Source organism: Aythya ferina (assembly GCF_964211825.1).
Source record: "Aythya ferina genome assembly, chromosome: 3".
Lineage (NCBI taxonomy): Eukaryota > Metazoa > Chordata > Aves > Anseriformes > Anatidae > Aythya > Aythya ferina.
The window spans coordinates 71705598-71721307 of NC_140298.1; the positions used below are offsets into that span (position 1 = coordinate 71705598).

Consider the following 15710-nt stretch of genomic DNA (forward strand, 5'->3'; position numbering starts at 1 on the left):
TGTAAAATCTCACAGCCTTAAATCCTGTGGCCACTTGTATGTATCAACTACATAAAGCCAATATAAATATTTCTTAATTTACTATTACCGAAGGTATGTGTTTTGAACCAGTAGATTAGATATTATATATACTGTTAAGGGGCAAATTGATTTCGTAGAGCACATTTTATTAGCACATTTATGAACGTGAATATGCACTGTAGAAATAATGAAGAAAGAAGCTTCTGGCCTAAATTTAGAAACTGCAAGTATAGATTAGAAGCAAAAAATGGACCCTTGAACAAGGACAAACGTGATTCTTTTAGTACAATGTATTATGGTGTATCTGAAGAAAGACTTTGTTGAGTACCGGGGTATAATTGCTGTTGGCTGACACCATGCACCTGTACCTAGTTTCCTAGTACTCCCTGCAGTGTGATAAAAATAATCTAGGAGTGCTAGAAATTTGATTTCCTCTTGAACAAGGAATTGAGTGTTTTGATTCACTGTAGCACTTCTGGAGAAGAGTGTAGATATGCTTTAATGAAGAGCAGCTAGCTGGTTGCATACATCAGGGTACAAAGTGTTTTCAGTGCCTCTGTACATTGTGGCCTATGCAATACAGCAACAATGCTTACACCAACTTTAATTAATCCATATACATCTACTATCCTATTTTGTTATGCAGGGCACTGGTGAAGCTCAAGTAGGAGAATAATTCAGTGATACCTGCAGTAAGGTTCAGAGCTGTGTTCTCCTTAAATCTTTAGAAAATGGACCTTCTTCAAAGATGTATCTTGTAGTCCGTGCTTTCAAAATTCTCTTGAAGTTCAATGCGTAATTTTCAATTTCTGTTAACTTACTGAATGTTTTACTGGAGTATTTTTAATCTGATAATACCACTTCAAAATATTAAAGTAAAAATACAGCAGAACATTTTGTAATTCTAATGGAGTGTTTTACAGCCCTAGCTACTTTTGAAAGCTGTTACTTTTGAGAGCTGGTTACCTCTGTTTAGAGCAATTGTCTTGTTCTTTCAGTAGTTCCATATGAATTTGTTCATATAATGTCTCTTTCTGGGAGGATTAGAAAAAAAAATCATGTTAAATTTGCTAAGTAGACGTGGCATCACTTCCATATAACTGCACAGAACAAACAGTTGTTATTGAGTGTGTCATCTTGCTATGTTTTTAAATCTCAGGAGTTCTTGAGGAGTTCTTGGGGGGGCAGTCTTTATGTTGAAAGGCAGAAGTAAATGAATAAGGGATCTGAAGAATGGTTAGTATATTTTTTACATGAACCCTTTGCTAAATATCTAAATGGTTTCTTGACACAACTGTGGGAACAAAGGCCAAAGTAAAGCACATTCATAATTAATTAGTCAACAAGTAACTTTTTAGAAATTATAAGCTCATATCCTGATTACATTAAGGTAATGTCATCTTCAATAACTTCCTTATCATTTGCCTAATTATTAGTAGACTTACTGCATAAGTCAAAAGATAGTATTTTCCCCTATGCATTTGAGTATAGCATTCATTGAGGAGTAATATATTGTTCTCTTTTATATTGGAAATAATTACACTAGATGGTTCCATTATAAGCACTGATCATATAAAATAATGAGCATTTCCTATAACTTCAGTAAGAGCTACAGTCTTTTCACTCCTGTAGTACAAGATGTACTATCATGAACCAGGGATCATGCCCTTTCTCTCACAGCGTTTCGTTTATTAACTAGATTATTTCCTCCTTTTATTTTGAATGTGCAGAATGAGCTGCTGAGACAACATCTAATAGTGAGTCTCTGGTGTGGTGCTCCAAAATCATTCAGATTTTGGTTCTAGTTGTCATACAGAATCACAGAATGGCTTGGGTTGGAAGGGACCTTAAAGATCATCTAGTTGCAACCCCCTGCCATGGGCAGGGATGCCCCTCACCAGACCAGGTTGCCCAGGGCCCATCCAACCTGAACTGGAACACTTCCAGGGATGGGGCATCCGCAGCTTCTCTGGGCAACCTGTGCCAGTGCCCCACCACCCCTCTGAATAAGAAATTTCCTCCTAACATCTAATCGAAATCCTCCCCTCTTTTAGTTTAAAACAGTTTTTCCTTATCCTATTGCTATCTGCCCGTGCAAAAAAGTTGCTCACCATCTTTTTTATAAGCCCCCTTTAAGCCCCTTTTTAAGCCCCCTTAATCTCCTGTCTGGGATTGCTCTGACCCAGGTGCGGCACCTTGTTCTTGGATTTGCTGAACCTCATTGAGTTCACATGGGCTCACTTCTCAAGCTTGTCTAGGTCCCTTTCAGTGGCCACCTCCTCTCTCCTCTCCCTTTTTTTTTTTTTTTTTTTTTTTTTTTGTTGTTTTTTTTGGAGTGTGCATGAGTGAGTTCTTTGGGTAGCTGCCTTGTTTTGTCCTGTCCTATCTCCTGGTTCCTCTGTATTGATTGAATCTTTAAATTTTGAATTAGTGTGGTCAGCATAAATCATCCCTACTTTAAAAAAATGATCTTGCCTCAGAGATCACCCTTCTGTATCAAGTGTTGTAACCTTCTCTCAAATTCCTTGTCTGCACTTTAGAGAAGCTGCTTCTAACTTGGATTGTAAAATCCTCATTTGGATGTATAACTGAAAAGAGGGTCTTTTTTTTTCTCTAACCTTTAAAACTGTGCATGCTGTTAGTTTCAGGTGGTTCCTTAGGGACCTGGATGCTGTCTAGGTTTTGCTACTGGTCAGTTCTTCAAGAAACAACTTGCAGTAGTATATGCTAATGGACAGAGGAGGTTTCCTATTTTTCAGTCCACTCCCCTCCTGAAGACTGATTGAAATTTTGTTGTATGTAGGGAATGGTGCCAAAGGAAGGAAAAAAATGTTGAAGACTCTTTCAAAAGCTCAGCAAGCAATTTAAGGGGATATCATTTATGGGAAACAAACAAACAAGCAACTAGATTTGCCAGAGTTTTGTAGGTCAGATCTATTTACTTAGGATTCAAACAAGGCAATAGAGTATGCTTTGTCTCCTTCTTCAGATACTCTTTAGGACTTGAGGAGAACTAATCTAGTGGCTTTCTGGTGACTGCTGTACTTGTGAGCTAAGCCGTCCATGCACCACTTCTTCAAAGTGTGAACATCTTTGCTGAAACTGAAGCTATAACTGTATGTTTGCTATAACCATATCTTTTACTGTAGAGACAATACTACTCTTAGTGGGATGATAACACCATGAAGCCTGGTCACAAGTGGGATGAAAGTAACTGCTCTAATTCTTCGCATTTCAAGGGTGCTGTCATTCAGGACATGGAGTTTGCATTCCTGTCTGTGTAATTTTCATTGGGAGGACATAGAAATACAGATCTCTCAGGGATATATGATAGCCTAGTCCTAAATAACATGCTGTTCTTTGCGCCTCTACTGTTATTAAACCTATTTATCAGATTAGATTTTTACATGAGTAATGTTAGATAAATGCCTTTAATTAAATGACTGGATAATACAACCACTCCATAAACATCTCCAGTTTAATATCACAGAATGGCTGAGGTTGGAAGGGACCTCTGAAGATCCTCTAGTCCAACGCCCCTGCCAAGAAGGATCACCTAGAGCACATTGCTCAGGATAGCATCCAGGCAGGTTTTGAGTATCTCCAGAGAAGGAGACCCCACAACCTCTCTGGGCAATCTGTGCTAGTGCTCTGTCACCCTCACAGTAAAGCAGTGCCCCCTCATATTTAGATGGAACTTCCTGTGTTTCAGTTTGTGCCCATTGTTTCTTGTGGGGTTATTAATCAAACCTGGCATGCATGAAACTGAAGTTCTCTCAAAACATTTTTAGCATGTTGAAAATAGAGATTTAAGAAACTAAATGCTCAAAATACACTTTGTTGTCCAAGTTTCATGAAGTCTAAGGAAGTTACTTTGACTCACAAGTGCTTCAGAAATGTCGTGTCTTTAGAAACAATTCAATAAAGAGAAAAAAAATCAAATTAGTGTAGTGGGTTTTGTTATGTTTTGGTTTTGCTTAATAATGCTCAGTTTCTAGCAGACTAAGCAGGCCAGCTACATTTGAGGAGGTATCACCTTTCGGTGCTAGATAATGATATTGTTAAGTTATCACAGTGTTCTGGTGTTAAATGCCATTGCTAGAGGTTCAGCTTGAATGCTTTAAACTAGGTAAATATCTGCAGAAGCTGTGGGTGCTTTGAAAAGCAGTCTACTTTACAAGCACTTAGATATAAATATAGATGGACTAGTGTTTGGTACTAATACTGAAAAACACCCACATCAGTGTGTTCTAATCAACTGGAAGAATATGTTAGTGAGGCTTAGAAGAAACAGCCACTCTGGGAAAAAAATAGAAAGAAAAGTTGAATTCCCACAATGTTGTTCATACAGTTTATTAATGAAAAATAAAACAAAACGCTGATTTGGTGAGAGTGTAATAGCAGAGGGTGAAATCTACACAAGTTTCAACTCTTTTGAAATAAGAGCTTTGTGTTGTTCAAGAAAAGCATCAAAATACACATTTTATTATTAGTTTACATTCCAGTGTAGTACAACAGAATTCTGAGATTAAGAAGCCTCTACAGGAATCACAGTACAATTTAAAATAAGGAAGAACAAGAATTCATTCTGTGCAGTAAAACTTCATTTTTTTTGCAAATTCTTTAGCTACGCATGTTTAATTCTAGAACAGACAAATGTTTCTGTGATGCAACCTAGCAAACTGATCTTAGATATTCAGACAAACTCTACGGATGACCAGTGACTTTATAACTGACATTGTTGGTGATAGGTTTTGTCTTTTTTTTTTTCTTTTTTTTTTTTTTTTTCCTGTATTGCTTGTAGGGATGAGTACTTTGACCAGGCTTCCTAGAACATCTGTAAAACACCTGCAGAGAATTCTGCCCTTCAATTTGTAGTTTGACAGAACATTACAGTATTGTAAGATTTGAAAATGTACGATTTGTAATATTTTTCATGTCATTTAACATGAAAACATTTTACTTTGCATAGACAAGGGGTTTTTATACAGGTTCTAAAACAAGTACAACTGTGGAAGGACCGGAGTCTTATCTTACTTGCAGTAATGTTTATGTTTAAGTTAGGTTTATGTTTCAAGCATTACATCTTTCAGAGTAACATCTTTTGCCCTAAGACCAAGAGTAGATCTGTTCCTCCACAGATTCCTGATCCCTTAGGGAAACTAATACGATGTCTATCAGCATTGAAACATAACATTGCATAGAAACAAGTTGCTCCAAAAATCAGAGCTTGGAGAAACTTGCAAAAAATACTAACATTCAACACCAAGAGCTGCATAACACAGACCTGAGCAATATGCAGTGGCTATATTTTCTCAGAAATTACCAGCCACAGTACCAGCAACTAGTAATTTTTTTTTTTCATCTTTGCCTCTTAAAAGTGAATGCTTATTCTCTCTCTCCTATTCTAAGAGTAGAAATAGATTTTAGAGTGTTTTCTCAGCTGTGATAATCATAGCTGAACAAAACTAAATTGCAGTATTCAAAATTGGGTCAGAATTTTATCTGCTTGGGAACTCGTGATTGGCTCATGAAGAAATACTTGTTGTAATTCCTCCTATAAGAGGCATTACTTCTCAGAATTTACATTGTAATCACTTTATAATATCTAATGCCTCAGAAGTTAGTGATTTAAGGAATAATTTTAATACTTATTATGGCAGTAACAGTGTGCTGCCTTTTGTGCACAATCCTTTTTACCCTGTTTACACTAAATTTTTATTCCGATTACAGTACGTGTAAAATCTAACTTATCAGACATTGCAGCATCTAATGGAATTGTCCACACAACTTTGCATTTTAAAGTTTCTACCAAATTTATGATTGAATTGATCAGCATTTGGTAACTAAATTGTAAAGAATGGACAATTACATTTTGATTTTAAAACACTGCATTCACCTTTTTGAATGCACTGCAATGTTGCTAAGATACCTAGGATAAAACTTCCTCCCCTTTCCTCCACTCAGATAAAATACATTTTATACAGAGAACATGGAGCAGAGCAGGAATTTTTAATACAAGCTTTACTATAGTAATACTAGACCAACTGGTGAAGTATGGTTATGGTATAGATGATGTGAGCCCAGAGCCAAGTTCAATTAGCTGTGAGCTGGCACTGGCCAGCTCATATGTTCTCCTGTTTTAAAGATCCAACAGAAATGTGCATTGTACATGTAGTGCAGTTGAGTGCCTAAAAAGAGAGAGCTGTCCTGGTTCATTTTTAGTACAGCTACTTTTGCAGCCAACAGTGGTGTCACTAAGACACTAAATTGCAACCATCCCACATAACTATTAAAGTCCAATATAAGTCAGAGCAGTTTCTTGTTACGTTGCTGAAAATTAGCTGGTTGTAGCCTGGAATAAGCACGTTTCCATGATTTGCTTCAGTGGAAATTTGGGGCTGGAGCTGATGCATCGATTATTTTTGGGAAGAGCAGTCCAGACTGGAAATGCACTGACCGATTTTCCTTACAACAAACTCTGTGTACAATAAGTAAGAGTAACAAAGAAGAATTAGAGGTGTCATTTTCCACACTTCACTCTTCTTCCCTGGTGTTTAGATCTGAGGGACGTGTGTTTGAATGACTTCCCCTTTACCTTGCAGAGATCCTGGGAGAAGCATACAGTGAAAAGAAGAGAAAGAGGAGAAAACCATTAAGGGCAGCATTGCTTCTTCTGTCTGTTCTTCCTTATGCAGTAGGACTGTAGTAGGACAGTTTTTGATGTAACGTCTGTAGCTCTGAGGAGTAGTGGTCCAGAAGTGACAGTAAGATGAGATGCTGACCTCTCCGATGAAAGCTGTGCAGTGCGCTTAGAATTGCATTACATAAATACTACAGGTTTTAAGATGTGTAGATGAAGAGTGCAGTATCCTCTAAGGCACCTTTCATTGAATAATAGTCGGGAAAGGCTGGATTTTCAGTTAAATGTCATATTCTGTTTGGATGCTGTAGTTGTAACAACTAAACAATCAATATTCTGTGCCATTCAGCATAGTCCCAAGAGAGAAAGCACAACTGTACATGTTTTAAATTTGCACTATACTTGGTAAGAACTCAGTAAAATCAGGGAGTATCATGGCTTATGTGTATAAACCTTTTGCAAGTCCAATGTTTGTCTTCAGTTCCCTGACGATATTATTTTATTTTTTTTTTTGCATTATTATATTAAATCTATGCAGTTGTATTTCACTCTTTCATAAAACTAGTTCATATTGCTAGTCAATTTATTGTATTTCATAGAAAGGGAGTATAATACAAATTACTTGATTAGTTCGAGGAGGTGGTCAGAAGGGCTTGAAAGGAAACTTCTGTTGTAGTCCCGTCTTGTTTAAAATCAAAGGTTTTGAGTTTTTTTCCTGTAACTTCATTCCTTCAAACTATATTTCAAATAAGTGGTGGTATTTCTATTTAAGTTATAAAAAATACTAGTAATGTTAGACCATGTTATCATAACAATTCAAGATGTAATAAATAGGTAACCTTTAACTTTTGCTATCTGACAAACTGTAAGTAGTAAAGTGTGTTCTGCTTTTGCAAACAGAAAAATATGTTGATGTGGCCTAATCTCTTGCCAGAAATTTAATTTTTTATCTCTTAAACACAAACGTAAAATCTATGTGATGGAGATTTGAAAGAGAAGTCAGTTCTGCATTCTGTTTGTTTGTTTCTTTGTTGGATTGTTTTCTTTACTCTGGCATTATCAGTTTTGACTAAGTTTTAATTCAGAGGCAGCCTCGTTATTTTACATCTCTGGAAATCAGATGGTTGCTATTACAGTATAAATGCTGGGTAGTTTTGAATGGCTGATACCCGCTGGCTGTTGTACTGGAAGTTTTTCTTCAAACTTCTCTTCCAGTGGACTGGGAATAAGTGGGGCTTTTTCCAAGTTGACCTTGCAAACATTATTTCCTGGTCATAGCACAACTAGAAGAACGTTGCTGTGCTTCATTTATAGAAGAGCTGTGCCATCATTTGAGTGCCCCAATTCTTCAAAAGCACCATTCACTGTTTTTTCTCTCTAAAATAGGAGGTTATTCACACAGAAGTAACTTCTTGTTTCTTGAAGAGCACCCAGATAGTGAGTTATGACTGTGGTTTCTGTGCAGTATGGCAATGATGCTAATATATGTGAATCTTCCTTGCATTTGGGCTGGTTAATGTTCGCCTTCGGAAATAATTGGCTTTGATAGGAAGTTGCAGCTGTAATTTCATAGTCCAAAAATGTATACATATGCTAATACAATATATAACAATAGCATTCTGACTGTTTTTCAGCCACTGGCTATTATTCCAATACACTATTAAGTAATGTGAAGCTTTTAGAAATTTTGTCTTTGGTAACTAAAGTAGTAGGTGACAAATGAAAAAGCTAGTTGAAAAAAATCTCAGGTATTAAATGCAGTTTTGCTCAATGCATTATCAAAGAAGATGTAGTAGGCCTTGGAAAGCTCCATAAATGACAAGATTTTGAGGTTGATCAGAAAATAACTAGTGTGTGAGGAGAAATGAAATACATTTAGTTGTATAATAGTGATGTGGAGGAGGCAAATGACTGTTCACCGTTTCTCTCAGTCTAAGAGCTATGAGCAACCAAGGCACATAATCACAAATGAAAGGAGCATAGCATCAGACACAACCAAGTAGTAGAGGTTGTTCCTAAAGGATTCCATAAGTCTCAGAGAGACATCAGAAAAATCACCCATGGAAATCACTTCTCAGGAAGCAGTAGCCCAGTTTCAAATTTTGCCTCAGGTAGTTTCTCAATCCTGTTTGCTGAAATATGGGAGAATATACTGGAGAAGGGATTGTTCAGTACCTCTTGTAGTGAATACTTTGGCAGCTTCATTTACAGAGAGTATTTATAAAGCAGGTGTATTTTTATAGCTATCTAAAGAGTTAAATTAGCTTTTCCAGCTGAAATACAGACTAAAAATATATTAAACCGATGATTCAGAGAACTCTTCAAAACATGTATGTCATTTTTTTCATAACCAAGAAATGATTTATTTCTCCTGCTTAGGATTTACAGGTGTATTGCAATGTTCTAGATAACTCTGAGTTCTGTCAGATATTTTTTTCTTGGAGTTCATTTCAAGATCAGATTTCCACTAAATCAAACAGTATTGACAGAAAGAAAAGTTAATGCATAGGTTGCCTTCAGATGTCAGTGTATTAGACATTGATGTTCTGTTGCAGAATCCAAACTGATCTGCTATCAAACAGGTAAACATCAACGCTGTTCAACTCTGGGAGTGTTTTATAAATAAATTAGTAAAATATTGCTGGGAAATGCACATAGTATATTTATGAATACTGCTTTCATAATAGCTGAGTGCTTTAAAATGAAAATGATTTGCTACACAGGTACTTCTAGAGTTTATTCATTTATTATGTATTGAGTATAAATAGTTTTGTTACTACCTTGCAGTTGATTGTGGAGAACACATTATTACTGCTGAGGAATTTGGCTTAGATCCATAGAATATTATAAATTGGAAAGTACCCTGGAGGTCATCTCCTCTGAGCAAGGGTTTGGATCAGGACCAAATTAGGCTGCTTAGGGCCACGTACACTTGAGTTTTGAATATCCTTGCATTTTACATGCCCTTTCTGAAATCTGTCTTTTTATAATGCTCCAAGAAGAGTCTGATTCCCCGCTATCTATACCATCCCATTAGGTAGCTGGAGACAACAATGAGGCTGGCCTTAGCTTCTCCAGACTGAACAAACTCAGCACTTGCAGCCTCTCCTCACACGTCATGTGCTCCAGCTCTCTAACCATCTTGTTGGTTTTTTTGCTGAACTTATCCAAGTATTTCATTGTCTGTCTTGTACTGGGGGGCCCTGAAGTGGGCACAGTGTTCTACATGTGGTCTTTCGAGCCTGGAGCAGAGAGGAAACAATCATTTCCTTTGACCTGCTGGCTTTGCAGTTTTCAAGGGTTGCAGTTGAAAGACCAGCTTCTACCTTATAAGTGAGTCTGATTCACAGTAGTGCTTAGAAAAGCTCTGACATACTCAGGTTCGTGTAAACTTTCAGACTACATGTATCTCTCGTAAGATTAGTAGGTTTAAATATTAGGATTCAAAGACAGCAAGTATTTTATGAAACTATTCAAAATATATTTTCATAAATCATGATTTATGATTTTCATAAATCATCCTTTGTCCCAGTGCGTAGAGTGTGCTGTTACTGGTACTATGTTTTCTGTTTCTTTGTAGTTAGATAGAAATTTCTTATCTGTTAACTTCTTTCTGCTTGGTGGTTTAGAGTATAATCACTTGGTTGTTATAATTGCTGCTAAGTGGGTAGTTCAATAACATTTTCCTGTTACCTGCTATAATGTATGGCACAGGTCAGCTCGGGTGCTTATTGAGCATAGCAGATCTGAGGAAGGATGAAAAAATGAGGACAGAGTGAGGAAAGTACAGAAAGTATCCTTAATGTGATTAGTGACATCTTACCTAATTACCCTACTTGGAAAGCGGGTCTTACAAGGTCTGCAGTAGTGTTCACAATCTAGGTAAATAGATTATCAAGTGCAGAGTTAACTTTTCGTTGATTCTCATATAATATATATTTCAAGGAAAATAAATACTCCTCTTTAACCATGCAGTTGTTTTACTTAAACTTCTGAATATCTTTTGTGTTTGTTTGTTTGTTTTTTCCAGAATACCAATCTCCTCCTTTTCTCAAGATAATATTTACGAAGTCCAGCCTCCAAGAGCCGATAGGAAATCAATAGAGATTTTTCATGCGCACATTCAGGCTGGAAAAGGAAACATGCAGCCACTGGGAAAAGAGGACTTCTTCATGTACAGAGAGTACATTCGAAACAGATACCTCTAAATACAAGCTGGATTCTCATGTGACGTCTACAGTACTGATAGGTCATAAAAAATAATTCTGTAAAGGAAATCTAGTTTTGTTATTTTGCAATAATAAATTTATTTATCTAACAGTTCTATCTATTATGGTTTGCTATTGCACATTTATGGTATCATGCTTTACAGGAGAAAAAGTGATTTAATATCTGCTCTTCAGCTGGAAGAGAAAAGTGTTATTTTAAGAGATTAAGTGAATAATTTGAGCACCTGTAATAACGGAAAGGTATGTAGTGATTTATGGCAAAGAAAATATTGTCTTTTAAGTTTTTATATTACTTACATTCTTATGTTTGCTAGCAGAGATGAAATGATTTGTACATAAGAATCAGAGTAGAATATTTTTCTTCCTCTTTGTTCTATGGCAACAATCTTTTTTACAATCAAATGTTTTCTGATATTTCTTGAGATTTTTAGCAAATTGACTGCCCAAATGACTTCTTGCACTTTGCTGCTTTCTTAAACCACGCTTTTTTTTTCTTTTGCTTATGTCAAAATCAAAATTAACACCTAGACTAACATAACTCTCATCTGTGTCAAATTAACTTCATTGGTTCTAGAAGCTGCAAATCTGTGCTACATGCAGGGTGGAAATGGCTCATGAATAATTATTGTGGGTTTCTAGTAGGCCTCTGAGGTGAACCACTCACTGACTACATTGTAAATGAGGGAACGCTCTTGGCTTTAGAGTCTTGGAGGTTGCAAGACCATTTTACTCTATGACAGGCATTACCCTTTTTGCAGCATATTCTTTCCGGCCTCATATTTGTGCTCAGTTAAGATGCTTCCAGATATAAGCTTACAGCCTCCTAACAACTCAGTGTCACTAAGTGGTGGTGTAGAGAGACTGGATCAGCTGGGACGGTCATGCAAGGGAAAGCAGTAGTTGGGTTGAGGGAAGACTGAGCATCATGTCCAGTGCTATGTAAGAAGTGGAGAGGTATCAGGTATTTGACGTAGATTATTTAAGTTGGTCTTGTGATCAAAACATTTTCTCAAATAAGAAATGAACCACACACACACAAAAACCTATGACTTGCAATTACAAGCTAAAATTTCCAACGCTGCTTTCTAGCCCTCTGCCTTGAGGAACACTGGCAGCAACAACAGCATCCTTGATAGATTATGTTATTCCACGTGTTTGTACAGGCCATATTTCAGAATTTTTTGGACCAACTCTGAATAACTTATTTGGGGAATGTCAGCCAACTGCATGCTAGATGTAGCGAACACGTTTGTGTTCACAGTAAGTCGCTTGCAGGCAGCTACTCCAGATTTTTGGCTGCATGCTGCAAACATATTCTGCATATGTTTGCATATCTCATGCAGTCGGTAGCATTTTTGTCAGTAATTCAACAAAAAAAGAGATGCAGTGAACAAAGAGATTCGAGTTTCTTGTGGGGTCTGTGTGTTTCAGGAAATGATTCGTGTGTGGACAGTTAGAGAATGTGGTACCTCAAGCTACCACAAATGTTGGTGTCCATTCTCTTGTTAATTGATTCATATTGTTTTGAAAGAAATTAAGGTATTTTTGCAGGTGTGAGAATGAAAACACACTTCAGATAATACTTCATTGCAACTGGCAACCTCTTTCCTCTGGAAAAACAAAACAAAACAAAAACTAAGACAAAAACAACAACAACAAAAAAGTACCAAACTCTCCTGTCCATTATGAAAAAATACTTGGAAAGAATAAATGTTTCCTTTGGAAAAACGTAGAGCTGGAGTCCTTATCCTAACAAAACACATGCATGCTTTTCTTATTGCACTTAAACTATTTCCAAAGATGTTTTGTAGATGACCACATTCCTTATACTTCTGTTGCTCGTAGATACTGGAATTTCATAAAAGCTGTCCGTGAAAGTGTGCCACTTAACCACAGATAGGTGAAAGATGCATCCTTTTTCAACAGCCAAAGTTGCTGCAAAATACAGGAATTGAAATAATTTTACAGCTCTAAGAGAAAATATGTTCAGGCTTTAGCAATTCAAACACTGTTTAGCAAAAAAGGATTAAAGGGTTTTGATTTTACAGTTTTGAGAGATGAATGGTATCTCAGCCCATTATCTGCTGCCTTTTGTCTTTCTAAATTTGTGCCATGACAGTCCTATAGCAGCATCCCCTTGAATCTTGCAGCATATATAGCTGCCTCTTGTGTCTCCTTCCAATTAGAAAAGGTTTTAAAAAGAAGCAAACACAAAAACACTAGTTTTCACTGTGGTTTGAGCCATGTTCGTTACTTCATGAGATAATTGGGCATTAATTTTCAGGTGCTTGGTTGTGTGTTCTACCACGAGAGTACTGAAACTGCTAAGAACACTTCAGGGTGCTGATGTCAACTATTTACTAGGCTTGTTAAAAAAAAAAATAAAACAACACACAAACAAGGACTCCTAGCTTAACACTGATTGAATTAAAAATTTTTAACTGTCTGAATAAACCTGCAGCCTTGTGTATGTAAAGCATTAATTGAAAAGGATAATATATTCATTGCCCACACAAGTTAAGTTGCACAAAGGATTCCAGAGATGCTGGTGTGCATGTACTTGCTATATTCTGTTCTTGTGAGAGTAAGTTCCAGTTGTCAGCTATGTGAGAAGTTCTGAATCTGTTTACCTTTCAGAAGCTGAGGAAACTGTGTGCAAAGTAATATATATCTTTGTTTATAACACAAAGAATGGGCTGTGTTGTAAGTGAATACTAACATGGTGCTTTTTTGACCCTAAGTGCTAATGATCTTTAACATCTTAATGTTATAAATCCATATGGACAAGAGAAATATCTCTCGGAGAAACGTGTGGTTTTTCCTCCAAAGTTTATTTAATTTGTTTTGGTGTGTTTGAAGACTACATTGAAATAAAATACCACAATGTACACATGGAGATAATGACTTCAGTTTCTTTCCTTGTCAATTCAGGAGGCACAGCCAGGGGTTTAGGACTGTCTTTTTTGAGCCAGTGTTTCCTTGATGCCAGTCCAAAAGCTTGAGCTGTGTTCTGTGACTGCTCAGACTGATGCTTGTGCCCTTAGGAGCAATTACTCCCAGCACTTTTGTTGGTACTTTCACGTCCTTGAGAGTTTTGTTCCCACTTGCAAAACCCACTCACTGTCTTTGTTCTCTCACTCAAATTCCTTTCCAGAAAGACTCAAACATGAAATACAATGCTTGTAATGTGCACACTGTTGCAGTTACAAGAGGGGAAATGGTAAAAGAGCTGTACTTACTTCTGAGATAATGTTTAAGGTAGCTCCTCATTTTGGTGTTGAGTTTTGGAGATTTTTGCATGGGATCCTAGGAAGGTTACATTGGCCTTCGCAGACAGGCCAGTCATCACTAGAATAAACCCCAAAGTATGTGACCTGTCAGATAAGGTGAAACAGCAGCTTCTCTCAAGGTATTTCATTCTCCATGTGCATTTCACCCTGTCAGTACTTGGTGAATAACCACACCCCCAAGTACAGCTCATTGAAGATAAAGCAGTGTGACTTCAATAGCTGCACGAATGTTGCATTATGTATGAAGTTCCATTTGCTGGCATGTTTTGAATCTGAGTGATCACCTGGAGACTGATGTGGAACAGAGAAAATGTGCTTGGCTCCCACATGCCTCCTTCTGTCTTTTATATACTTAAAAAACCTAATTGAGCTTGTCACTTCTGGTGGTGATTTAAAAGTAATATGAAACTAGTGCAATATGTTATGAAGTATTCATGAAAAAAAAATATCATACATTAAAATTGCAATCCTTGCAAATATTGATGTTCAGCAGTTACCTAATGGAGCTTAAATTTGTGGTACAAAGAAAACCCTAATCGGTCTACTAGAGTCAAGTAAAAGAGGACTGAGAAAAGGCTTGAAAAACAAGCATTTCATGAATTACTGTATTTCTAGAGGAGCAATACATACTTCTTGCCATATCTGACCAAGGCTTGGCTGTAACACTTAAATTCCCTTGCTTTGTATTCATCTGTACAGAATAAAGAGGTGGGGTAATAAGGGCAGACAGACAAATGGCATGTAATAAACTATCTTGGATGGCCCTTAGGTGTTTTCCCATTCTAGGAGCAGCTGTGCTGCTGGGGCTAAAGCCCAGCATGGTTTTTAGGCACTACAGTAGCAGCAGAGTGTGCATTTGTGGTCTTCCTGTTGTAGCACACTGAACATAGGAGATAGTGTGCATACTGCAACCTCCAAATCCCCTCAAAAACCCTAGGCCACAAGAGAGCACTTTCCTTTTCTATTCCCTGCCAATTCAGGTACTCCTTTTTCATAAGGGTTGCCTATTGCTATCTTATTTTCACTGTGTTTCTTCTGATTTTTAGTTAGTATTATTATTTTTAATTTCCCTTCACCTTTTCCACCACCTGTAGCTCAAAATCCTTTTACTTACCCAGAACTGTGCCACAAGTTGCAGTTCCCCCTCTATACCCACCTTTTTGGAGCTTTCACTTGAATGAAAACTCCCTAAATCCTTTTACTGAAAAAAACAAAACAAAACAAAACAAAACAAAACAAAAAAACACCTTACATTGAAAAACCTTGAATCCTTCTGCAGCAATCCATCTCTCTCCTTTTTAAAGGCCGGCTGTGCCATCATCTGCCCTGCTTGTTTTCCTACCTCCCGTGGCGGTGCCAGACGCGTGTGTTGTCTCTCTTGGGTTCTCCGTGTCTCGGTAACACGTTCGGGAGAAGTGCTCTGCTTGGGTACAGGATGTTAGTGCTTGAACAAATTGCAGGCATCACTTTAATCTTTTCCTCCAGAGGAAGACGAGAGCTGCTCTGACTGAGGAAGTGAGAGCGTTT

At 37.2% G+C, this 15710-nt stretch overlaps 1 protein-coding gene across 2 annotated transcripts in view; it reads left to right on the forward strand.

Annotated features, from left to right (window-relative positions):
- Positions 1 to 10984, forward strand: part of FIG4 (FIG4 phosphoinositide 5-phosphatase) — a 64504-nt gene extending 53520 nt beyond the window's left edge. Inside the window, exon 23 of one of the 2 annotated variants that reach the window (XM_084514213.1) lies at positions 10695 to 10984. In XM_084514213.1, coding sequence (XP_084370339.1) covers positions 10695 to 10872 — 178 coding nt within the window. In that variant the 3' untranslated portion in view covers positions 10873 to 10984. Of the gene's footprint in view, positions 1 to 6626; positions 6782 to 10694 lie in introns of those variants that run through there. The other variant, XM_084514214.1, reaches the window with a different exon arrangement.
- The last annotated feature ends 4726 nt before the right edge of the window (positions 10985 to 15710 follow it).